We start from the raw sequence: 26,527 nt of genomic DNA, 5'->3' as shown, positions 1-26,527 counted from the left end.
GAAAAGAGAGTGACCTCAACAAAAAAGAATCTGAATGGTTTGTCCTCGGGGTTTCGCCTGCTAACTAAGTTCTGTTATACTCACAGACATGATTCAAACAGTTTTAGAAACTTCAGAGTGTTTTCTATCCAAATATACTAATAATATGCATATCTTATCTTCTGGGGATGAGTAGCTCGCAGTTGAATTTGGGTATGCTTTTCATCCAAATGTGAAAATGCTGCCCCCTATCCTAGAGAAGTTAAACATCAAGGAATAAAACTGTGGGTTAACTGAGACCTATTCTTAGTTTTTCGAGGAATGGCTCCGCATGTAAGTCCATCTCTCGTGAGGTATTAGCTACAATATCTGCTGTACAGAAATTATTCCACAATATACCACATACACATTTTACCTGTCTAATCTAGTCTGCCTGTCGTCTAACCATGCAGGTAACATCAGTGCATCAATCTGCTATATGTTGTCAAGGGGGAAGGATATTGACGATTAAAAAAACAACATGTACAGAAATCCAGAGATGAAAAAAGCAGACAATACATTTTTTAAAAGCATGAGTAAAAACACTGTCCAAGCTCTGTCCCACTCCCAAAATAATATCACCCAGGAATACAACACTGCTCATTCAGCTCTCCTCTCATTCTTTCCTCTCCTCTCCTCTCTCAGCTCATCCTCCACTCTCACCACAATCTAGGTCGTGACCTTCTCCATTGGCAATGGCATCATGGAGTCCCTCTTCCCCCCTCCCCACATGCCTGCCTCATCTGGTGGCGGGGCGCTGGAACAACAACTCTGTGTTCCGGTCCAGACTGGGGGGTTTCTCTGGAATCCACAGGTAAATCGTGGGAAAGTCGAAAGTAGACACCCCTTCAAATTAGTGGATTCGGCTATTTCAGCCACACTCATTGCTGACACAGCCATGCAATCTCCATAGACAAACATTGGCAGTAGAATGGCCTTACTGAAGAGCTCAGTGACTTTCAACATGGCACCGTCATAGGATGCAACCTTTCCAACAAGTCATTTTGTCAAATTTCTGCCCTGGTAGAGCTGCCCGGTCAACTGTAAGTGCTGTTATTGTAAAGTGGAAAGGCTAGGAGCAACAACGACTCAGCTGGAAAGTGGTAGGCCACACAAGCTCACCGCTGAGTGCTGAAGCGTGTAGTGCGTAAACATCGTGGCTGGCCCGCTCTCCTGGACCGCCGATATGACTACCTTCTTTGGCATCAACAAGGAAGTGCTGCCATTCAAGGTACGGGGAACAGGCGCTGAATGATGTTAGCCTCCATAAAGTAGTATCGTAACACTATTTGTCTATGTGTACATGTGCATGTGTGTGTGAACTGATATTAGATAACCATTGTGAACAGCATTTCCTCTCTCCAGCCTGGTTAGCCTGGTTAGAGTGTGGACAGGCTAACTTGGTTATGCAAGAAGACAGACTGACTATAGCCAATGCTGAGCTGGCCAAGGCTCAAGCTCAGCTGGATGAGAAACAAGCCGAGTTGGACAAAGTACAAGTCAAGTTTGATGCTGCCATGAAAGAGGAACAGGTAAGGTCCAATCCTTAAAAAAAAACATTTTCTTGAATTAGAAATAATGCAAAATAAATAAAAATGTATAGATAGAATAGTTCAATAGAATATAGTTCACTCAGTAGATGAGTTTGTGGACTTGCTGGACGAAAAATAAGAAAATGCAGGAATAAAATGGTGTCAGCGTCAGCACTCACTGATGGGCTTAGTGGAGAGAAAGTGCACTGGACAGAGCAGAGAAAACAGTTTAGACCTCAGATCAACAGGCAGGTTACAGATAAGAGAAGGATAGCAGAAAGTTCCTTTACGTTCAGTATTCTGACTAAAGGCATTATCTATATAGATGTAATGCAATGCAATACAAAACAATGCACTACAGACAATATCAATTCTCAGTTCTTTCCCCCAGAGGCTTTTCAATGTGACCATTTACCGTCTGTTGTCCTCTTCTCTTTGGACAGACCAGCTCACTGGCTTCCTGTCATACTGCAGACCCTTCAACCAGAACTTCTGCAACGAGAGGAGCTGGATTCCGCCCTGGACAATGTGCTGGTGAAGAACAACGTTAATCATAACAAATTCCAGATCCTCATCAAAGGTATAAGATCCACACTACTGATCCTAGTTAACAGATCTCTGTATAGGTAGTAGTGTAGGTTAATAGTAATATATTCCCATAAACTATTTGTATTTATTGTAGTAATATAGTATTTATTGTAGTAATATAATAATAGTAAATATGTAACATGTTATAAAGGGTGCTGCTTTAGACCTGAAGGCGTGCCCTTCCAAGCTGTTCGTTGGATCCTGGATCTGACCTGGCTCAACTTGGAACTCAGCAAACTACCACAGTTCACTGAGATCAATTGTTTGGTGACGTGATTATATTTAGTATAGTTTTATCTAAAAAAGGATAACTTTTTAAATGGTTTACTATTTAAAAAAAAAATGAAATTCACTGATGGTCCTCCCCTTCCTCCTCTGAGGAGCCTCCACTTTTATCCCTTTATGTTTGCAGGTTTCCTGACAGCCATGAGGCAGGACGTAACCAGGGCTGGGCTCTGGACACAGGCACCCTGCATAACGAAGTGCTGAAGCAGAGCAAGGAGATTACTGCCTCTCCGACTAAGTAACCTCATGCAAAATAGTGTCATTAACAACACATGTGCTAGATACATCTTCCTCATTGGAACTCTCAATGCCATCCCTCATAATCTTATCGCTGTCTCTCAGGAGGGGGCCCTACGTCTTGTTCCTGGATGGGGCTGGCTGGGACCGAAGAAACTGCCGTCTCATGTTCACCCCCGCCTGTGATTCACGTTCACCATCCACTCCACCGCCCCCAAGTTCTTCATCTTCTCCATCTACAAGCCCAGGCACAAAGACCTCACCTACATCACAGGGGTGGTGATGCGCAGTGCAGTCACCCGATCTTAAAGTGGTTTTGCCCTGCTCTGTGACATCAAGTAATGGACAACTACTGTCGTTCTTTGGTATTTGTGTGTGTGTGTGAACCTGTGTTGTTTCATTCAAGTAAGACAAATAAACTAGTGAGATGTAGAAATTTTAATGGAATTAACAAGCAGTTTTACATTACAACCAACAGCAGTGTGCATTGTTCATTGAGTCTAGGTGCAACCAAAAAACATAACATCATTTTAACACAAAAGGCGTAACTCGCACACATTTAAAAACAGTTCATTTACGTCAGTGTTTCCAGTACCCCCAACAGCACACATTTTTGTTGTAGCCACAGACAAACTCACCTGATCCAACTCATTGAGGGCCTGATGATTAGTTGACAAGTTGAATTAGGTGTGCTTGTACAGGGCTACAACAAATGTGTGCTGTTGGGGGTACTGGAGGAATGGAGTTGGGAAACACTGCTTTACATGGTTAGCTGTAGTATTCCCATTTCACAGTCCAACTGCTCTGTTGTGAGAGTGCCAATGAGAGGCTGACAGTCTGGGTTGAATACTGAGTAAGCGCTCAGTTCTCCAGGTTGAAGTTTAGTTGGGCTCCGCAGGCCCTGGTAGAGCCAGTAGAAGAGGGAGATTAGGAAGAAAGGCAACCCAAAGCCAAGCTCAGCAAACACCCCAAGCAAAACCAGCCAAAGCAACACCTTCAGCAAAGTCCGGTTTGCAAAACCAAGTCGTCTTGAACCAAGCCTTCGACCAAGAATGCAGTCCAGCAGACAGTCATCCTAAAAAAAATGAGGAGAGAATCAAGTCAGCTAGCTAACATTGAAGGGTGGAATTGAAGTTAGCTATCTATGACTATGCCATGAAGCTACCCCAGTAACTGACGTTTTAGTCATTTGAGTAATTTAGTTTTAGCCTACCCCCCATTGTAAAGTCCCTGTAGCCTGAGGGACAGCAGACATCGGATGTTTTGTCAACTCCAGTGCGTCTGTATCAGCTGTTGACTCCCAACTGGCTGACTTCAAAGTGTTGCCGTTGCCAGGTGACGTTATGGGCTGCATTTCACTAGCCCTTGTACGGGGCTCTGAACTCTACAAGCTTTTGCGAATGTTAACAACTTCTTACTCATGCTCATGCAGAAATTATAGAGTGCGTGGCAATGTGCGAGCGGTGAACGGCGCGTATCAATCCCTGGTAAAAACACTAGCTAGCCATCTAGCTTGATGGATTGTTGATAGGTCTACCTAGCAGATTGCCTCGCGATCGTGCGAAATCCCGCCTTCTGAATAGCGGAAATGTTATATAAGATGCTTTCAAGGCACTGAGGTGATTCAACGATTCACTGCCACAAAGAGTGGTATGACACATTCGCAGATGATATATCTTAAAATCTGTTCTACTTTGGTATGTTTACTTCCTGTTCCTGTTCGGGCGTACGTGATGACGTTGGTCTTCTTCTACTTTGGTATCATGGCGTTTGCACATGTTGTTTGCGCATGCCGCCACCTACTGTACAGTAGTGTGTGGCCGATCACGTCACATTTTGTGATACAAAAATTACAAGGAAGGGGGAAAAGGAAAAAATTGCACCACCAACTAACCCTACAGCTATATACCACTTTCATAAAAATAATTAATCACTACCCCATTCCACTACTTTGACCCAAACTGTTCCTACACCGGCCGACGCCTGGGAGGATCGGACTCTTTCGCTCAACACACCTTAACTCTTCTGCAGTAAAACCTTGTACACCCAAGTACTTCTCTGCAACTGCCAGCACAACATCTATTTTCTTTGATTTACGTTCCATTTCTGCGGTACAGTTGATAACCATGGCAATGACTGCTAAGAAGCCCACCTTACTGAAGCACAAATTCGTATGACTCTGTATTGGCCTAGGCCTACTACTCACCCTTGACCCATCATCCTCTACTCTCTTCACTGCCTCAGCATACTGTTCTACTCTGAGCCTGGCAACCTTTGACCCTGGTAACCTCAACCTGTCTCTCTCACACCGTGCACTTCTGATCCCCAGCAACATGGGCACCCCTACAATTGACATAATTTTTTCCCACGGATACTACACATTCCTTTTTCCCATGCCCTCTTACACACTTCTCACATCTCGGAATCTCCCTCCTATACAGAGCTGCAACATGACCAAAAGCATGGCATCTGAAACACCTTAGTGGGTGCGACACAAAAGCTCTCACTGGATAACTGACATATCCTAACTTAACTTCGTTAAAGATTCTGTTTCAAAACTCAAACTGACAGACATTGTCTTCTCAGTTTCACCACCAAACGGCGGTGTCACTGACACAGGGGATCCTTCATTTTAGTTGCTCCACCTCAACACAATGCCACCCCAGTAATCACTCCTTTCAAAGGTGCCCTGCTCCAGAGAGTAAAGCAAGTCACAGGTCTTGTCCCTAAACACGACACGAAACACCTGCTCCCTTTGGACAGAAGAAACAGAAAATTATCACTCCGAGCTACCTTCACAGAGTTAACAACTTATTTTCTACCCAGCCTGAGACTACATTTGGCTTGGCTGATCCATAAGGCAGAGATCAACTTTCTCCAAAAATGTGACTCCCACTGGGCCCGAATCATCCCGTTGCGTGACCATTGGGGCGAGGCTTGGACTCTGAGGTCTTCACCACGCCTGCCACCACAGGTAATTCCTCTTCACTCTCATCAGGTTCAATTTCTGAGCCATCAGAATACGCTTCCTCAACACACATCTTCCCACTGCACTCCGCTCTTCTCCTTCTTCATCGCTGTCCATAACCACGTCTATTCGTTCACCACGCTCATGCCGTGCTTTCATCCGCTATACTGCTTGTAGAACATGCACTGCTGGCCTTTCTCCAATACCCACCTTCTGTTCCTTAGCCCAATTTACTAGCCTGGCAATCTCTGGCCTCTCCATGCTCGCAAAACGTGGGCTACTCTGCCCGCTTGTCGATGTACCGTTTGGAAGCCCCAAACGAATGGCCAATAACATCTGTCGTGTCATAAAGCGCAAGGAAACCGAGCACTGTCAGATATATTCAAAAGTATATTTTTCTAAAATATTTCAGACACTGTCAACCTTCTCTCTGTGTGTTCAAAGTACAGTAATATCATGTTCTAAGTTTCAAGTACACACATTTTAATGGTATTAACAAGCAGATGTTGGTGCTTTCACAGCATCATCAATGTGTGGCAGTGTTGAATGATCTTGTAGTTTGGAATAGGCTACATTTGACTTAAAAATCAACATCAGCAATGTGCACCATTCAAATACTTTTCCAGTTCATTTTTATTACAGTGGAAAGCTTAAAGTACAGTAGCTATTAAATGTCAGATTAAGGTCAGTTGTTTGAGGGTCTCATCTGTTGACCAGTGGTCTGTAGCCCATCTCTCCCTCTAGCTGCTCTGCAGTAAGTGCCCCCAGGAGAGGCTGACAGTCTGGGTTGAACACTGAATAAGCGCTCAGTTCTCCTGGTTGACGTGCAGTTGGGCTCCGCAGCCCCTCATACAGCCAGTAGAAGAGAGAGATAAGGAAGAAAGGCAACCCAAATTCCAGTTCGACAAACAGCCCAAGTAGAACCAGCCAAAGCAACACCTTCAGCAAAATCAGATTTGTGAAAGCCAGTCGCTTCGAAACAAGCCATTGACCCAGATTACTCTCCAGCAACCAGCCATCCTAAAACGGTGGGGAAAGATTAAATTAAATTAGCGAACATTGACAAGATGGAATCGACGTGTATTACTAACGGACATCTACTTGACAAATAGGGCTGGTTTCCCAGACAGCATGCTCAATGAATCTCCAATTAAAGTTTTTATTAGTCCAGGACTTGGTTTAAACTGTGTACGGGTAACCGGACCATAGTATTTTGAGTATTGAGTTTTAGCCTACCCCCCAATGGTTAGTCCTTGTAGCCTGAGAGACAGCAGAGATTGGATCTTCTGTAAACTCCTGTGTGTCTGCATCAGCTGTTGATGACTGGCAACTGGCCGAGATCAGAGTGCTGCCACTGTCAGATGATGTTATGGGCTGCTTTTCGCTCTTCTTAGGAGCCACATCAGCCCTTCTTCGAGCTCTGAACTCTGCAAGCTTTTGCTCCATATTGTAATCAACTCTTGAGTCATGCGGCAATGAAAGACTGCGTGGCAACATGTGCACGACAGATTGGAAAGAAAGTTACTGGCTACTGCCTTGGCTAGCTAGATTTTGAGCAGTCCCAACATGATTTTTCCTGTGAAATACCGTCTTCTCAACCGCGGAAATATTCTCTAAAATGTGGTTTCATGGTAATGCTCGAATTCAATGTTTCACTGTTACAGGAAGAATTAAATATTGTAAATCTGTTTCACTTTAGTTTGTTTTGTTTCCTGTTCAGCCAGGCGTACGTAATGACGTAATGGCGAGTCGTAAAGCGTCACTCCCCACCACCCAGCTGACAAGCTAAACATTTCTTGCTCGGCTGTTTGTATTTATCAACTGATATATTGTAAGTAACCAATACTGCATTTAATTTTTTTATGTAGGTATTTAATTGCGCATTCCAGAGTAACGTTAAAGATGGAATAGCTATCTAGCTCAACTAGATGCTGTCACCTAGCTAGCCTACCTAGCCACAACAGCTAACTAGCTTGCTACAAGGATACTGTACTCATGTCAAACATATCCATCCATAGTTCTGGATTCATTTGATAAAGCTAAATATATAGCTAGATAGATATGTCCATTTATGCAGTTTTCCTATGTTTGTGTAAGTAATGGACACAGGAAAGTATTACTCACTGTACATACACATGCAGAAGTTAGCTAAGTAACGTTTTCTGAAATACACATTATTCATTGAAATATCTGCTCTTATATCACACCTTTTTTCCCAGACACATAATGGCCTCAGCTCCAGCCCAGCAGCCCACCCTCACTGTTGAGCAGGCCAGAGGTATGAACAGTCACATAATTTTTCCTTATCTAGGGAAGGGGAATACCTAGTCAGTTGCACAACTTAATGGTTTCAACCGAAATATGTCTTCTGCATTTAACCCAACTCCTCTGAATCAGAGAGGTGTGGTGGGCTGCCTTAATCAATGTCCACTGTCCTGTGAGCAGTTGTTGGGGTTTAACTGCCTTGCTCAACGGCTGACCGGAAGATTTTCTCCACCTTGCCAGCTCAGGGATTTGAACCAACGGCTTTTTGGTTACTGGCCCAATGCTCTTAACTGCTAGGCTACCTGCCACCCCACACTATTACTAATGCCCAGTTGTGGCACAGATCTATTCACAATGCTCTTGTGTGTTGCAGTAGTGCTGAGTGAGGTCATCCAGGCCTTCTCTGTGCCAGAGAATGCAGCACGGATGGAGGAGGCACGGGAGAGCGCCTGCAACGACATGGGCAAGATGCTGCAGCTGGTGCTCCCTGTTGCCACCCAGATCCAACAGGAGGTCATCAAGGCGTATGGCTTCAACAACGAGGGCGAGGGTAAGAAGCCACTTCGTGAAACCAGTTCGATATAGGATAGAGACAATCTATTGTCACTTTTCAGTGGCATTGATTTGTGTTTTGACTTTTAGCTTCATGTTCAGTTCGAGCTCTTTTGTGAAATTATGGTAGTCATTGCTTATTTTAACAATTTTTCAGGTGTCCTTAAATTTGCCCGTCTGGTGAAGATGTATGAAACTCAGGACCCAGAGATAGCAGCCATGTCCATCAAACTGAAGTCTCTTCTTCTGCCTCCCCTGTCCACTCCACCCATAGGTGGTGCCATCACAGCTTCCTAGGAAACTCACCTTGGTCTCTGAGAAGGGACATCTAAAAATGTTACTGGACTTGAAAATGTGTGTGCATGGTCAATTTCATCAAGTACGTGCACGCTTGGAACTCATCTTTTTTATTTTCAATCAATCATAGGAAAAAGTGAATTGGTTACCTTGGTATATCACCCTGGGATAATGCACACAAATCAGACCTGTATTGGTTCAAATTAAAACACAAAATGTCAGAATTGCAACCTCCAACCAGGATGGACAAATTTAATTCTTCAAAGTTCAGTTATTGCATTTAAATCCAGGAATGCAATACACCTGACAGCTAACTTAAATCCTTTGTTTATGAATATTTGTTTTCCGTATTTATTTTTTTACATTTTGCCTTAAGTCATTTATACCATGATTTACTGTTTGACCTTTTCAATCTGTTGTCACTGCTGGATAAGAGTTATTAATACATGTAATAAAAAAAAGAAAATGCTACTCAGATTTTTTGGGTTGAAATGTTATTTTTTTAAAGTGAAAACAGCAACACACCAAGCAGATTAACACAAACTTTATTATTGCAGTAAGGCTTTGGCAACTGTTTCTGTTATCATTCACAGTAAAACTCTTCGGGGAGTGGCACATGCCTCAATTTATACTTTGCACATACTGTACATCTCTCCTTCACACAAAGACAAACAATGGAGGTTTCAGTCCTTATTTGGCCACATTGAGGTTTTGTCTGATTTATAGAAGCAACAGACAATCCATTCCCATAACAGGAGACATGCCCCTCTGTTCATTAGTCCACCCTATGGCACTTGTTTTCATTCTACATTTAAAACATTGACTTAAAAATATTTTCAAACCAATAGATTCAAAATATAACTAATTATAAACTGGGTGGTTCAAGCCCTGAATGCTGATTGGCTGAAAGTATACCACGGGTATGACAAAACATTTATTTTTACTGCTCTAATTACATTTGTAACCCGTTTATAATAGCTATAAGGCCCCTCAGGGGTTTGTTATATGGCCAATATACCACGGCTAAGGGCTGTGTCCTAGCACTCCGCGTTGCATCTTGCCTAAGAACATCCCTTAGTCATGGTATATTGGCCATACCACAGCCCTCAGGCCTTATTGCTTAATTAGACAGTTCTGTATATACATTTTCTCAAAAGGCAGTCACTCTTGGTTGATCCCGGTTGTGATGCAGCGCCACTAAATTAACTCATTCAAGTCATCTGGCTCCTCTTTGTGCTTTGAGTTGAGGTTCATTGACATTAGAATACTACTTATGGCTACATAAATATCCCAACATTTCTAAGCAAATAAAGTCTGATAAAGAATGTGAAACATGGCAGAGAGTGTGTCCATAAAATAAAAATCTTCCAGTTAAAAACTGATTTCCTATTGTTGATAAAGTGCTTAAATAAAAAGGCATCAGAATAAGTGCAACACAGAACAACAGTGGCAGCCAAAGTGAAACTTGAAGTCTGATCCATTTTCCTGGTGCAATTTGTCTAGAATATACTGTAGTCCTCAGATAGTCACATCCACAATTTCCTCATTTATGTTGCTCCTTGTGTTCTCATTTCCAAATGTGTTCTCATTTCCAAATGTCTTCTCATATTCAGTGCAATCACCATGAAATTTAACAAAAGAACAGCTCTCAGCCTAAAACCCTCACTTCCATCCACAGTGCACCTACAACCAATGGCCGGCAGCAGGAGTCCGCACGGAGAGTGAAGCTGAAGTAGAAATCATTTCCAACAGTTGTCCTACAATCCTTAGTGGTGCGTCAGTCAATTCAGCCAATCAGCTGTCTCAGTTCAGTTCAAGATGCAAGAAAACGAACCAGACTGGTGGTGGCGGACCAGTTAGATGTCGAGTTTGGGAGGGAAGACAGAAGGAAAATGACCTCACATCTCAAAGTGACGAAACATGCTTTCAACGTACCCCAGGACCCTCTGCCAGTCAGGCCCACCTGGTCTCAGCATCTCTTCCACAGTCTATCAAGCAAATAAAACACTCTGTTAAAGACAAGCTTACACCCAGCTGTACCCTCGGCTCTACAAGGACAACCACTACTCACATAAAAAAAAAAGTGGCAACTGAGAAGCATTACCATGACCAGACTCAGAAGAACAGTTGGGACATCGGTGACAGGACATCTACCATTCTACTCTTTCTAGCTCTTTTAAAACATTAAAAAAAAATACAGTTTCTTTCCCAACAACTTTCATAGCATGTTAAAATGTGGGTCTCACCAGTGTGGATGTGATTCCTACACTTCCCCCTGTCTGGAAGGCAAGGCCCAGGTTCTCACTCTGCACAGAACAAAAAAATGTAGGTGTGAATAGGGTTATTAAAACAGCTTGTATATTGTGTGAACTATGGAGTCGTATATGTGAATGCATTTCTCGTACCTTGTCTCCTGGGCTGAGACTGCTGTATGGGATGTGTGTGGGTAGATAGGTGTGGTACACAGCACAAAAAGCCAGACCATCCTCCCAGCTGCTGCTGAAGTTGGTGATCTCAATATTCTATAAAAAAAAAAATATCCAAAATAGAGGGTTGTCTTGTATTGGTCAGATAAGGTGACCAATGGTTTGGTAAATGTGAATGGTACTTTTCTTTGCTATTTCTTACCTTGTAGCCCTGGGTGCGGCTTTGACACCAGCGCAGGAGTGAGTTCCGCCTGGAGCCTCCATGACGTCGCAGCAGCATGCTGAAACCATCCTGAGGTCTGGAAGGTGGATAACAGACAAAAGTTATAGCTGGGTAGAAGGCTTTATTTGGGCATATTTCTTAAGTATCTTTAGAGGGCCTGTCCATTCACCTGAACGAGGACGGTGGGTCTGCGTTCTGGTCCTCCTCCTGTTTTTCTGCTAGACGTTAGCAATTAGTTAAGAGCATAGTAACTTTACAAATATAGCAAAATGCACTATACACATTCAAAAGCAAACAGTTATGTTTGAACTCAAAGTATAATGTATGTGTTGATGAAATGAACACACTTGTATAGAAGCTGGACCAGGTGTCCTGTGTTTGCAGTATGCGGTCCATCCTTCTCCCTTTGGCTGGCTCTTCTTTCTGGTAAGTGATAGAGAGGAGTAGTGGCTATAGTATGCATGACTGTTTCCAAATTGGTCAGAAAATGACCAGACTAAGTCCAGACTAAGACTATATAAAACACACTCATATATACAATGAACAAAAAATATGAATGCAACAAGTGTTGGTCCCATGATTCATGAGCTGAAATAAAAAATCCCAGAAATTTTCCATACGCACAAAAAGCTTATTTCTCTCAAATGTTGTGCACAAATGTGCATTTCTCCTTTGCCAAAACAATTCATCTACCTGACAGGTGGGGCATATCAAGAAGCTGATTAAACAGTATTACACGTGCACCTTGTGCTGGGGAAAATAAAAGGCCACTTTAAAATGTGCAGTTGTGTCACAACAAAATGCCACAGATGTCTCAAGTTGAGGGAGCGTGCAATTGGCACACTGACTGCAGGAATGTCCACCAAAGCTGTTGCCAGAGAATTTAATGTTCTCTACCATAAGCAGCCTCTAACTACGTTTTAGAGAATTTGACAATACGTCCAACTGGCCTCACAACCGCAAACCACGTGTAACCATGCCAGCCCAGGACCTCCACATCTGACTTCTTCACCTGTGGGATCATCGGAGACCAGCCACCCAGACAGCTGATGAAACTCTGGGTTTGCACAAACTGTCATAAACCATCTCAGGCAAGCTCATCTATGTGCTCGTCGTCCTCACCTGACTGCAGTTCGGCATCATAACCGACTTAAGTCGGCAAATGTTCACTTTCGCTGGCTATTGGAATGCTGGAGGTGTGCTCTTCACAAATTAATCCTGATTTCAACTGTACCGGGCAGATGACAGACGGCATGTATGGCAGCATGTGGGCGAGCGGTTTGCTGATGTCAACATTGTGAACAGAGTGACCCATGGTGGCGGTGTGGTTATGGTATGGGCAGGCATAAGCTACAGACAACGAACACAATTTCATTTTATCAATGTTAATTTGAATGCACAGAGATACCGTGACGAGATCCTGAGTCCCATTGTCGTGCCATTCATCCGCTACCATCACCTTATGTTTCAGCATGATAATGCACGGCCCCACGTCTCAAGGATCTGTACACAATTCCTGGAAGCTGAAAATGTCCAAATTCTTCCATGGCCTGCATACGCACCAGAATATGTCACACATTGAGCATGTTTGGGATGCTCTGGATCGACATGTACGACAGCGTGTTCCAGTTCCCGTCAATATCCAGCAACTTCGCACAGCTATTGAAGTGTGGAATAACATTCCACAGACCACAATCAAAAGCCAAATCAACTCTATTCGAAGAAGATGTGTTGTGCTGCATGAGGCAAAATGGTGGTCACACCAGACACTGACTAGTTGTCTGATCTATGCCTACTTTAAAAAAATATATATATTTTTTAAGGTGTCTGTGACCAACAGATATTTGTATTCCCAGTCATGTGAAATCCATAGATTAGGGTCCAATTAATTAATTTAAATTGATTGATTTCCTTATATGGACTTTATAAAAGAAAGTATTTAATCTATTTTAGAATAAGGCTATAACGTAACAAAATGTTGAAAAAGTCAAGGGGTCTGAACACTGTATACAGTGCTTACGTAAATGTCATCAGTTTTAATACATTTGTATACAGTGCATTCGGAAAGTATTCAGACCCCTTAACTTTCACATTTTGTTACGTTCCCACCTTATTGTTTTCTTCTCATCAATCTAACCACAATATTCCATAATGACAATGCAAAAGTTTTTTTTTTAAACATTTTTTTTGCAGATATATTAAAAATAAACTGAAATATGACATCTACATGAGTATTCAGGCCCTTTACTCAGTACTTTGTTGAAGCACCTTTGGCAGCGATTACAGCCTTGAGTTTTCTTGGGTATGACACTACAAGCTTGGTACACCTGTATTTGCAGAGTTTCTCCCATTCTCTCTCTGCAGATTCTCTCAGGCTCTGTCAGGTTGGATGGGGAGCATTGCTGCACAGCTATTTTCAGGTCACTCCAGAGATGTTTGATCGGGTTCAAGTCCGAGCTCTGGCTGGGCCACTCAAGGACATTCAGAGACTTGTCCCGAAGCCCCTCCTGCGTTGTCCTGTCTGTGTGCTTAAGGTAGTTGTCCTGTTGGAAGGCGAACCTTCATCCCAGTCTGAGGTCCTGAGCGGTCTGGCGCAGGTTTTCATCAAGGATCTCTCTGTACTTTGCTCCGTTCATCTTTCCCTCTATCCTTACTAGTCTCCCAGTCCCTGCCGCTGAAAAACATCCCCACAGCATGATGCTGCCACTACCATGCCTCACCGTAGGGATGGTGCCAGGTTTCCTCCAGACATGACTTGGCATTAAGGCCAAAGAGTTTTATCTTGATTTCATCAGACCAGAGAATCTTGTTTCTCATGGTCTGAGAGTCCTTTACGTGCCTTTTGGCAAACTCCAAGCAGGCTGTCATGTGCCTTTTACTGACGAGTGGTTTCCACCTGGCCACTCTACCATAAAGGCCTGATTGGTGGAGTGCTGCAGAGATGGTTATCCTTCTGGAAGGTTCTCCCATCTCCACAGAGGAACTCTGAAGCTCTGTCAGAGTGACCATCGGGTTCTTGGTCACCTCCCTGACCAAGGCACTTCTCGCCCGATTGCTCAGTTTGGCCGGCCGGCCAGCTCTAGGAAGAGTTTTGGTGGTTCCAAACTTCTTCCATTTAGGAATGATGAAGGCCACTGTGTTCTTGCAGGCCTTCAATGCTGCAGAAATGTTTTGGTACCCTTCCCCAGATCTGTGCCTTGACACAATCCTGTCTTGGAGCTCTATGGACAATTCCTTTGACCTCATGGCTTAGTTTTTGCTCAACTGTGGGACCTTATATAGACAGGTGTGTGCCTTTCCAAATAATGTCCAATCAATTAAATTTACCACAGACTCCAATCAAGTTGTTGAAATATCAAGGATTATCAATAGAAACGGGACGCACCTGAGTCTCATAGCAAAGGGTCTGTAAATAAGGTCTATGTTTTTTTATTTGTAATAAATGTGAGAAATTTTAAAAACCTGTTTTCGCTTCGTCATTATGGGGTATTGTGTGTAGATTAATGAGGACATTTTGTTATTTAATCCATTTTAGAATAAGGGTGTAACATAACAAAATGTGGAAAAGAGGTTGGAATTCTTTCCCGAATGCACTGTATACCTCAAATACCTTGTACCCCTGCACATTGATCTGGTACTGGTACTCCCTGTATATAGCTTCATTTTTGTGTATTTTTATTCCTCGTGTTACCAATTTATTTATTATATATTACGCTGCATCATTGGAAAGAGCTCGCAAAGCAAACGTTTCACGGTAAAGTCTACACTCGTTGTATTCGGGGCATGTGACAAATAACATGAGATTTGAAACCATTGCAAAGAGATTAGATACTCCCAAAAACAAACGTGTTGGTTGAAAACAAGCATTACCTTGCATAGAGGCAATGTTGTACTAGTGGCGGTCTGGGAGCTACCCTTCTGTGCAGGGAGAGTGTCCGTGGGCAGGGGAAGTCGAGAGAGGCTCCTGGAACAGATAAGATAGGACTTAGTTGAAACAGATAAATGTAGGACACTTGTGTCTATATAGCATGGCCTTGCGCAGAGGTCAACCCTTGCGCCTACAGACACAGGCTAGCTTTCATCAAATATTAGACTGCTTTCAAAAATAATAGTTGTGTCAAAGTGACAGGCTCCAGATAACAACAGATTCTCAACCCCCAAATTGCTGGTGCAGTGGTCACCAACCTTTTCTGAGTCAAGATCATTTTCTGAGTCAAAAAAGTTGAGATCTACCACTCAGATAAAATAAATAAATAACATGACTTAAAATGTAAGCCTATGCAACATTAACCAATCAGTTCTGTAGCAATGACATGTGTGCAGTAAGATAATGGCCCAATTCATTATCACTGCATACTGGCTAGGCTTGAAATGCCCTGCCAATGTCATTCTTCTCAGACCATTTTGAAATTATAATTAAAAAAATGTTAGGTATATGATCACATTGGTAGTGGTAATAGATCATTTGTTGTATTACTTGTGAGGCACAGCTGAGTGACCAATTAGCTTTTTCATTTCATTTACTGGACCGATGGCCTGCATCTCATGGTCAGTCCGACTCACCATCCCTCTCTTCCTCTAAACAAAGTGCTGACAGAGCTGAATAACAACTTAAAACATGAACTTACTCATAACGAATACAGCAAAGAGCTGCTGTTTTTGAGTCTCTCTCTAGTCATGGTTAGAAAAGTTTAGAAATTTCACAATATGAACTTTGGTGTGCATTCGGTGCTTCTTTACAGTCTATGGCGCAAAGAAACTGTGCAGACACTGATCTGAGCTGACTGGCCAGCAGTAGGACTATAGGTGCACTTGATTTGTTCTCTGGGCCTGCTAGGTAGGCGGTGTTCTACCTTCAGACACATGAAATGGTTCAAAATGGGAACACTTTGCATTCTCGGGCCTATGGCTCCTCAATCAAGTGCATCTACTACCAACAGTGCAAAACATTTTTTTTTTTTTTTTTTTTAAACATAGGAATGCAAGGCTTTATCGTTTATTTTATTTTTTACAGAAGTGTTTGGTGATCAACTGGAAAGGCCTTGGCGATCGACCGTTTGGTGACCACTGTGCTAGTGCATCATACAGGCATGATGAGGCTCTCACCTGGAACGCTCTGACATCATCACGATCCTCCGTGGATCTCTTAAGCCGCACCCCTTCTCTCCAGCTGCTACCAAATTCCGTAGGTACGTCTCCGCCACCCCCTTCCCTTTGAGCAGGTTCTCCCCTCCACTAACAAGCTCCTCAGGAGACTGCCCTCCCATCTTAACATCCACTCCCTCAATATTTATTATTTTCTCTCCTTCCACTTCCCTTTCTGAATCCTCTCTTTTCTTCCCATCCAGCGCCTCCACCGCAATTATGTCTTCACCAGTTTCTTCACCAGCCGGCCTCTCTTCCGTGTCTCTTCCCTCCATCTCTCTGTGACTGTGTGAGTCCTTCCCTCTCTCTGTCTGCATGCGTCTCAGTGTGTCCAGCTCAGCCATGGTACGTTGGTGCTCCAGGGTGAGAGCAAACAGTCTGTGACAGGCCTCTCTGTGTTCAGCACTCAGGCTCTCCAGTTCCCTGTCTGTGTCCTGCTGTCTGCAGTGGGCCTGGGCCAGCTGGCCCTCCAGTTCCCCGTGGCTCTCTCTGAGCGTGCCCAGAGTCTCCTCCGCCTCCATGCGCAGCCGGTCGGCCACAGACACCGCCACCTGCAGATCGCACTGGAACTGGTGCCACTCAGCTCGCTCAGTCTGCCAGAGAGCGAGAGAAATAAATAATAATTGACATAAAGACACAATTCAATGTCCATCCATCTCCATCTGAGTATGAGACAACCAGACAGATTGGGAGAGAGAGAGACTTAAATATTCTGTACACTCAAACTAGAGCCATACATTTGTGCGGAGAACATAAGAGTGAGTTGACTCATTGTATCAGGAAATACAGTGTACAAAACATTACGAATACCTTCCTAATATTGAGTTGCACCCCCTTTTGCCTTCAGAACAGCCCAAATTCGTCAAGGCATGGACTCTACAAAGAGTCGAAAGCATTCCACAGGGATGCTGGCCCATGTTGACCTCAATGCTTCCCACAGTTGTGTTAAGCTGGCTGGATGTCATTTGGGTGGTGGACCATTCTTGATACACACAGGAAACTGTTGAGTGTGAAAAACCAAGCAGACCTGCAGTTCACACTCAAACCGGTGCGCCTGGCACCTACTTCCACACTCCGTTCAAAGGCACTTAAATCATTTGTCTTGCCCATTCACCCTCTGAATGGCACACATACACAATCCATGTCTCAATTGTCGAGGCTTAAAAAAAAACTTCTTTAACCCGTCTCCTCCCCTTCATCTACACTGATTGACGTGGATTTAACAAGTGACATCAATAAGGGATCATAGCTTTCACCTGGATTGTCTGTCACGGAAAGAGCAGGTGTTCCTAATGTTTTGTACACTCCGTTTATATTTAATATCATCTTGAATATCATGGGTGGGTCATATAGAAGAGGCAGGGGAACTCAAGAAGGTGAGAAGTAGAGGTGGTATCATTTCACATCTAGGCCAGCAGACAGACATGCATGCTGCCACATGTAGCAGAACATCAACAGTGCTGTTGATACAGTCTACAGTAAACATGTCGAAAACAGGGATTTTCCATTGGTCAAAAGAATAATTAATTCAGGTGACATTTCAACAAAGTATGCCAGGAATCCTTGCAATGTTCCCTGGGTACAGTTAGTCACAGCAATCTAGAGAGAGGGACAACCTCCCATACTGTATGTCAGGACCATCCCACTGCTTATCACTGGCTCATTTACAGTAGTTGTTGCACCGTGTTTGCAGATGGTGGAGGCCGACTGATATTCTCAAACAGAACCCTTCTAGAAAAAAAAAGTCAAATCCAGGTCACATTTTTGAACCACTGATAAAGGTTGCTTAAGTTACCACACACATTGAGAAACCCTGCCTTCCACAAACACTGTGACTTGCCTGAACATTTGCCTTACTTACCGCTGGAATTACTTACCGCTTGATTAAATCGTATTGCGGAAGATATGTATAGGGTGATTGAACTTTAACCTCTAAAAGTCTAAGCCGTTGGCCCAAAACTACCTCCATGCTTCCATTCATTTGTATGCGTTACCTTCAGACGAGTCCTTTGTGGCGGTCGTAGAGCAAAACGGAGAACATCGTGTTCGTGAGAGTCTCCTCTTTCCATAGACAGGTTATAGCAGTTTGTAGGCCGTGAGAAGAAAGATTTTCAGGATGTCTCGTGGTCTGACAAACACCACTGTAGCTCGGCCACCTTCCACCGCAGATGCGCAAGGCCGACATTGGTGGATGTGGTGGATTGAGATGCAGTCCATGCAGGGAAAAAAAGAAGATATCTCTAGCTTAAATTGCCAGATGTTGATGGGGATTTCTTTATGGTGTTACTTAGATTGACGCACGGGTGAGTCGATCAACCCTTAAAGGCAACGTTTCCGCTTTCGTGGAGACAGCATTCACGGTAAACGCTGCATATGTCAGCTCAATCGGAAATCCACCTTCAAATTTAAATCACTCTATACCGCATGTCTTTCGCGGTACTGATTGAGTCGAGCCCTAAAACAGCTAACAGAGCACAACACTGGGTAGAGAAGGGAAAACACAATCCACTTCAAAGTAATATGGATATATTTGTGTCTGTGTGTGTGTGTGTGTGTGGTCTTTGAAACGATTTTGTGTCTGCAGTGCTGAGGGAGAGACGGAGGGAATGCAGTGGGGAAGAGAAGGGAGGAGCGTCTGACTCACCCTCAGTGTGTCCTTCAGGCTGCGCACCTCCTCGACCAGCAACTCTCTCTCCACCATCAACTGCCTCAGCAGCTCTGACACACACACACGAAACACACACACGAAACACACACACGAAACACACACACGAAACACTCAGATCAAGACACATGTACTATAAGAACATGTATGCACACTCTGTCAAGACAAACAATTGGGTTACAACGATTTGGTTACTACGGCCATGCAGATGTGGAGACCTTACCGGCTGCTCCGGCTGGCGCGTCCAGGCCGGGACTGAGCCCCAGTGTGGACCTGTGATGTTCCAGCAGGTTCAGCAGAGCCAGGGCCATATCCTCCCTAGCCCGCTCTGGCCCTGCCTGGGGCTCCAGCCCACTGTCCCTGTCCTGCCAGCTCTGCTCCAAAGGGCTACGATTCGACGGAGGCCCCTGGCCTGGAGACACAGGGCTGCTGCTGTGGTTGTTGTGGCTGCTGGAGCTCCTCACCGTTCGCCTTTCACTGTCCATTTCCACCCCCGTTACCTGCGTCGATGCACCACTCTCTAGGCTAATCACAGCCCATTCTGGCGGGACGGACAGCGTGTGGCTCCAATTGGAGTTGGTGGAGGGGGAAGCTCCGCCCTGGCAGACGATGCCTCCGGTGGCGCCAGAGGACGGTGTCCCCTGCTGCAGCAGCCGAGCCGCAGCTGGAGCCAAGGCCAGAGCTGCAGCCAGGTCAGAATCAGAGGGGGAGGAGGGAGGAGTGTGGAACAGATCTAAATGAGACCCTGGAAAGAGAGAGAGGGTGGAGAGGGGGAGATTAAAGATATATGAGAAAGGGGAAAGGAGACTAGGAAAGAGCAGAAAAGAGAGAGCGAGAGAGACAGAACTGCTGTCCTAAGCTATTTTCTAGTCTATACAAACTACACAGAAGGAGACCAGAGTTGGGTGTGGCTATAGCAGGATGCCTGCAATTTGATGCAGAATATGCATATATAAACAGTCAATGCCGTTCCTCTCTCTCACAGTCCTTGGTAGGCTGATGGCATGACAGGCTCTGCAGTGTCTAACGCGTTCCTACATTAACATACACTCATTTCCCAAGTGGCCATATCTAGAGACTTACTCCCTCACTGAATTTAGACGCCGCATCTCTTGCTGCTTTTAGTCAATTGATTTACATTCGAAACACATCCACTATTTCATACTCTACTGCATATCCACACACACACACACACACACAGGTCCCTAAGCCTCTAGTGTCTCATGTTCCCCCTCCCTGTCGTTGTGTTGGGCAGCAGAATTCTGCACTCATCATTCAGCTAGCACGGCCTGATGTATTGCATGTGCCTGGCGATGGGCACACAGTATCCAGGGAGCTATTCCCACCCCAGTCTGAGTCGGTTTCCAGCCTACTGAAAACAGATAGAAAGGATAGGAACGGCCAGGGTTTTAAACAGGTGTTTAGGGGAGGAAGTGTGTGTGTGTGTGTGTCAGAAAAAGAAGTCACCAATGCTACAATATAGAATCACAGGTAGACAGATCGAGAAGGGGAGGCATAAAGATAATGAACAAATTGTGTAGGAGTACAAACAGCTTGAAAGGAAATATTGTAGAAACATGGGAAACAGCAAGAGAAGGTTCTAATCAGAGTTACTGTCAGAGTTTAATATAATGACATGTGACAATGAGAGAGAGTGTGTGTGTGTGTGTATGTTCATGTAGGGAACCTGTAGGGCCATGGTCGTCCTTGCCAGCGACGTTACCCATGATGCAGCAGGTGCAGAGTGGAAGCAACGTGACTATGTGTCCCAGCACCCCTCGTTCTCCCCTCCGGTGCTCTCTCTTGGGTCCGCCTCAGAGTGGACAGGGAGTAATACACCTAGAAGTACAGGGAATGCTCAGTCCATAAATCTTTTAACACAAGTATGGCTAACACTGCTCAATTCTAAATTCTCCTTTAATAGAGCAGGTACCCTCTGACTACAGTGGCAAACCATGTTTGTTGACAAGTGATCCAGAGCAATGACCCATACTTAAAATGCTGCAAGCTAATTGAACACAGGGATGACTGCTGGGATGTGCATAACCCTGCAGGATGTTCACCATCATCATGTCCAGTGTAACATTAGATTAATCATACAAGTAGGTGATGGAAAGAGAACCTGACAGCACCGTCCCTTAGTTTCATGTGGAATTAATAGGTTGCCTGATCAATGGAAAGGCAGCTGCTTAGGTTTATCCACTGGTGTGTGTGTGGTCTTGCAGAAGAAATGCCTGCTGAATACAAGTGTCTAATTGTTAGGCATGGCAATAAGGCTACAGTAAAACTCTGAACATGTGTAGACACAGAGAGCAGATTCTGAATGAAAGAAACCCTGATATGATATACAGAACTCGGATCTGTACAAGGCTAGGCTATAAGAGGGGGATATGCAATGACAAGACACAGAAATGCACATACTATTAGCGTCTATCCCTGCATAAAACAATATCACCGTGCGGGCTGCTTGAATCAGGCAAACACCGTAGGCTATTGCAATGCAATCAACCACCCACCTTGATATCCCCACTTACCGGCCGATAAAATACTCCAGTTGTCTCTCTTTTTCTGCCTCACCGCATTTTTCTCCGTTTACCTCTATTTCTGTTGCTTCAATAGTCAGAGACAGGCTTGAGGCTGTTTGCTGCTGCTGTTGTTGAAACGCGAGTGCAGGGGAGAGCCGGCTACACTACAGAGTGGCCCAAGATAATGTTGGGTCTTGCTAGGAACTCGATTCTAATGCGGCAAACAGAGAAAAGAAAAGGGCTGGACTAAGCTGCTCCGTGCAAGGTAGCCTACTGTCCTTCTGCGAAAAGTTGTATCCCAGAGCCCAGGCTCATTTATTTAACTGGAAATGTGTTTATAAATATGTCCAAGTTTAGGGTGGTTGAGAGAGGAGGATATCATGAATTGTGATGCAATTCAGGTTGAGAATGACAATGCAGTCCATGGATGCCTGTAGCCTGGTCTCGTGGATTTTTAACTTAGTAAATGTAAATCCGAGACACTTAAATAAGTATGCTATGTTACGTTAGGGTATAGGCTCGGGCGGTATACACTAGCCTATACCATTTACCGTATTTAGAAATAGCCACAGGATGGGTTTTCAATATCGTCAATACCTTTGAATTTATTTTACGTATTTCAATAAATTGTTATATTTGTAGCTACTTTAAGTAAATACCTGCAGTCAACTTGTGCAATACATAGAAGATGACGCAGATCACGTTCTTAATTTCACCTGTCACATTATTTTACATTATGAAGCTTACCTTATTTCCCCAGAACAGTTGAGCCAGTCAAGTGTGCGTTTGTAAATAGCACAAAGAGAGAAAGCGGGAGCAGGTAAATCCCGATGTGTATTGACAGCGGTTGCGTTTTAAATTATAAACCAACAGTGTTTGTTTTTTTGCTTCAATAGAGTATCAGGGACGTGCAACTATAGTTTTCCTTCACAGAAAATACATTAGTGCAACACATTCGGCAGAAAATAGCTTCATTTTCATCAGATGACAACAGAAGTGCAACGCTATTTGGCTGGCAGCCACACAAGTAAATGAGCTTACAATGAAAATGCAAGGTATCTTTTTGCAAAAACGATGCATGGCCATGATATTTCTAATGTTAATCATAGAAATAATGTAGCCAGCTACATTTCCTTACGTTTTACTTAAAGTTAATCTTGCATTTTACTGGAGAAAATTAGGCTGGCTTCACGGAGAAAAGTACCAGCGAAAAGTATCTACACATCAGTCAGAACACTGATAGAATACCCGCTTGTGAACTGAAGCACAAAATGAATCTGATGCAGAGCAGAAATTACAATAACAAGCATTTTAGATCTGCGTTTACAAAACGCAGCAAGATATTTCTTATGTGTTTTTTTTTTCCGTTAATGCAGCAACCCCTAAACATAACTTTAGTGATCTAGGTCAGTGAACGAAAGTACACATGCTGCTCCAGAGTCAGTACTGTTCTTCAATACATTCTCTCGTTCACATTCGCTTGTAAATGTCCAAACTCACCAAAAATGACATTCGGTAGCTCCTACCATATGTATAACTTCATGAGCTGGATTGCCTGTCTTTGCAATTCGTGCATTTTCGTTTGCGCTCGTTAGCATATTTAGCTAGCAGCCTCCATGGAAATTCGCTATTACTTGTGCAAATCGTATTAGCATTCTGGTAATAGATGCGCAATTGGCTTTTTATTTTATTTTTTGGCGCCCCCTTGTGTACTAAACCGGTAATACCATAAAACTCCAAAATCTGGATACTGCCCAACCCTACTAAAGGAGTTATGTCATAAACTTTCAAAGTTCCATAATGGAGCCAAAATGTCAGCCATCTTGGTCAGGGAGAATTCCAACACCAGTCTAATTGGAATGAATGGCAATGGAGGCATAGATGATTTCCTGCTTTTACTTATGCCGGAAAATAAAAGTATGGTGTGGTAGTAATTGGAAGCAGAGAGGATATATTATATTGACAAGATAGTCGAGTGACCGCTCTAGCAATTTAAATACATGTCCTCAAAGATGCAAGGCAGGCGGGATTAGGCAGAACTCCGATATACAGCTGTAAAGTTGTTTTTTTCCAAAGTTGCTGAAATGCCACCTGCGTCCACTTATATCAGTGCATTCATAAAAATCTAACTATTACGATTTTTTTTTTTTATCAAATAAGCCACACGTAGCAAATGAGCAGTTTCATTTTTTGTTGACCAAATTCGATACTCTCTCATTGACTGCAATACAAAAATCCTTCACTTTGTGGTCTTATTTTTGTGGACAGATTTTGGGCAGAGTAAACCCTTTTGCTTTGGCTCTTCCTCTCTGTTGGAAGTTAAAGTTTGAATTCAATGTATATGTCAATGGTGTACCAGCTAAATGGCAGTGGTCTGAAGGGATAGGTCCATTCTATGCATTCTATTTCTATGATCGAAATGACACCCACCCCTTATTCAAGAGTATGCTGTCTCAACTGATGATGGGCACAACATAAATACTTCAGATGATGTAAAATAGGGTTTAAGCTACAACGTTTGTGAAAATGAGAAAAAAAATGATCATGCACACCACTTTTGCACACCAGTATCTCTACTTGCACATGATCATCTGATGTTTTATCACCCCAGTGTTAACCTGCTAAATTGTAATTATTCACTCCTATGGCCTATTTATTGCCTACCTCCTCATGCCTTTTGCACACATTGTATATAGATTCTCTTTTTTTTTCTTTTTTTCTTTCTACTATGTTATTGACTTGTTTATTGTTTACTCTGTGTTGTTGTCTGTTCACACTGCTATGCTTTATCTTGGCCAGGTCGCAGTTGCAAATGAGAACTTGTTCTCAACTAGCCTACCTGGTTAAATAAAGGTGAAATCAAAATAAAATAAAAAATAAAAATTGACAGTAAAACTTGAAAGAAATGTAATAACTTTTTTTCTAGAAGTCATAGAACAACCGTGACAACCCTGTTTTATAAGCTTTCAAATTATATCAATATTTTTCAGCGAAGAAGAGATGGACGTCTTATGGTAGGGTGGGTTCGCAAATGGGTCATTTATGGCGTTCAGGTCCAAAAAGGCACTTTCTGACCACGTCCACTATGGGCAAGCATGTATGAAAGGTTTCGTTCAAATCAAAAAGGGTGCAGTCAGAAAGTGATTGAAAGCATATGGAACGACCCAGGTATGGCAGAGCAGGTAGGCTAAACATTAGGCTATAGAATAGATTAACTTAATTTTTCCAGAAGGAACTTCACTTCTTCTTTAGAAAATTCTGCAAGTCTTTTATGTCAGTGATGAACCAAGGGGCCTATAGGATTCCTGAGGGGCTCAAAGAACTTTCAAGCGGTCCCTGACAATATGGTTGCGTTCCCCTGCATGCATTAACCAATGGTTGCGTGCCACATCATCGACTGTGCAGTCGGCCACCATATTGCTAAAACTTATGGGTTGTGTTCCCCTGCTCAGACGTTACATGCATTAACCAATGGTTGCATGCCACACCATTGACTGTGCCGTCGGGCACTAGATTGCTATAGAATATGTAGTCAAATACCTAAACAGGCGTTGTAAGATCTGACATGTCAGCAACGCCTGGGCAAAGGAACGCACCCATGATGTGGTTAGCTCACCTGATACGTAAAATACCTATCTGGGCATTGTAAGATCTGGCATGCATAAACAACGTCAGAGCAGGGGGACACGACCATTAGCTCTACTACTATGGCAAACTAATAACAAGACCTACTGTATCATCAAGTTCAAAACTTCAAAAGTAGGGTTTTCGAGAACATAGAGAGGATGGCTGCGGTCTAGAGTTGGAGAGAGAGGGTTGCGGACTTATGACTTGGGAGGACTGAAAGCGTATTATTCCAGACAGCTTTAACACTGAAATAATTCACAATTGATCCTTCGCTAAGCCCTACCCCCGTGTTTACTGTTGGAACCTCAGGAAAACATTTCCCGTGGAAACCCCATTCCCTATTCAAAGTACTGGAGGAAAAAACCCTACAATGATCTCAAACTGTGTTTTAAAAGGTTCTATCACTTGCTTAATGTGTGGCACCCCTAAAGATGTCATGTAGAATCCCAATGAACCATTTTCTTTAATCATGAAACTACCAGAGCTCCATGAAGGGGAATAAGATACAGAGTCAAGTGGGAATTGGTAACATACTGGGATGGGGGAGAGTAGAAGTGTATAACTTTATTTTTTATTTTTTTTGAAACATTTCTACGCCAAACTTAGTGATGTAAAAAAACACATGACAACTCAGAAACATACTCAAAAGGCAAAGCCTTATAACAGTTCCACCCAAAACAAGCTGCCTTTTTTGCAGTCAATTTTTTTTTACAATAAATGGCAGCTTGTTTTGGGTGGAACTGTTATAAGGCTTTGCCTTTTGAGTATGTTTTTGAGTTGTCATGTGTTTTTTTACATCACTAAGTTTGGCGTAGAAATCAGCCTTACAATACAGGCAGTATGCCCGTGTATCATCTCCAATAAACGGCTTCAACCAGCCTTTGAATTCAGGGTTGATTCCCACTCCTTTCTGTATTTTTGAGTGTACAGTTTAGACTGAGACATGATGAGCTAGCCAGCTAGATGTTTAGCTTATGTCACAGAGAGGCACACACACACAGTGGACAAGGTGAGTAAGTGACTAAGGCTGTGTGAGTCAAATGCAGTGATTTATTTTAGACAAGCACATTTTACATTTACATCCCGCCCTGAATGTAAGCCAGGGTGGGATCAGCCAGCGGAGGCTTCCCGCATGCGCGATTCATTTGCAGTCTGGACGCGGAGGGGTGAACAT

The 26,527-nt window shown here is 43.4% G+C and overlaps 3 protein-coding genes across 7 annotated transcripts; 1 reads left to right on the top strand and 2 right to left on the bottom strand.

The window, feature by feature from the left end:
* Positions 1–6,243: 6,243 nt before the first annotated feature.
* On the bottom strand, positions 6,244–7,370 carry LOC120024442 (SAYSvFN domain-containing protein 1-like). The gene is made up of 2 exons (XM_038968680.1): positions 6,865–7,370; positions 6,244–6,648 (listed from the first exon to the last, which is right to left on the bottom strand). Exons 1-2 carry the CDS (start codon positions 7,123–7,125, stop codon positions 6,331–6,333), a joined length of 579 nt encoding a protein of 192 aa, XP_038824608.1. The 5' UTR covers positions 7,126–7,370; the 3' UTR covers positions 6,244–6,330.
* Positions 7,354–9,219, top strand: grcc10 (gene rich cluster, C10 gene). 2 transcript variants are annotated; one of them, XM_038968683.1, is made up of 4 exons: positions 7,354–7,459; positions 7,848–7,906; positions 8,270–8,443; positions 8,603–9,219. In XM_038968683.1, the coding sequence occupies exons 2-4, from the start codon at positions 7,855–7,857 to the stop codon at positions 8,740–8,742; spliced, it is 366 nt and encodes a 121-aa protein (XP_038824611.1). In that variant the 5' UTR covers positions 7,354–7,459; positions 7,848–7,854; the 3' UTR covers positions 8,743–9,219. The 2 variants fall into 2 exon arrangements, with proteins under 2 accessions (XP_038824611.1, XP_038824610.1); XM_038968682.1 differs by having other exon boundaries at positions 8,267–8,443.
* A 554-nt stretch (positions 9,220–9,773) lies between these two features.
* On the bottom strand, positions 9,774–23,367 carry LOC120024209 (cytospin-A-like). 4 transcript variants are annotated; one of them, XM_038968400.1, is made up of 12 exons: positions 23,227–23,367; positions 20,889–21,040; positions 19,425–19,946; positions 19,181–19,254; positions 16,498–17,129; positions 15,262–15,355; positions 11,739–11,814; positions 11,561–11,609; positions 11,371–11,467; positions 11,148–11,264; positions 10,989–11,048; positions 9,774–10,730 (listed from the first exon to the last, which is right to left on the bottom strand). In XM_038968400.1, the coding sequence occupies exons 2-12, from the start codon at positions 20,926–20,928 to the stop codon at positions 10,641–10,643; spliced, it is 1,851 nt and encodes a 616-aa protein (XP_038824328.1). In that variant the 5' UTR covers positions 20,929–21,040; positions 23,227–23,367; the 3' UTR covers positions 9,774–10,640. The 4 variants fall into 4 exon arrangements, with proteins under 4 accessions (XP_038824328.1, XP_038824330.1, XP_038824331.1 ...); XM_038968402.1 differs by having other exon boundaries at positions 11,561–11,606; XM_038968403.1 differs by having other exon boundaries at positions 20,925–21,040.
* Positions 23,368–26,527: the final 3,160 nt, after the last annotated feature.

This window comes from Salvelinus namaycush, chromosome 29, assembly GCF_016432855.1.
Source record: "Salvelinus namaycush isolate Seneca chromosome 29, SaNama_1.0, whole genome shotgun sequence".
Taxonomy (NCBI): domain Eukaryota; kingdom Metazoa; phylum Chordata; class Actinopteri; order Salmoniformes; family Salmonidae; genus Salvelinus; species Salvelinus namaycush.
This window is presented reverse-complemented; position numbering and strand designations above follow the sequence as displayed.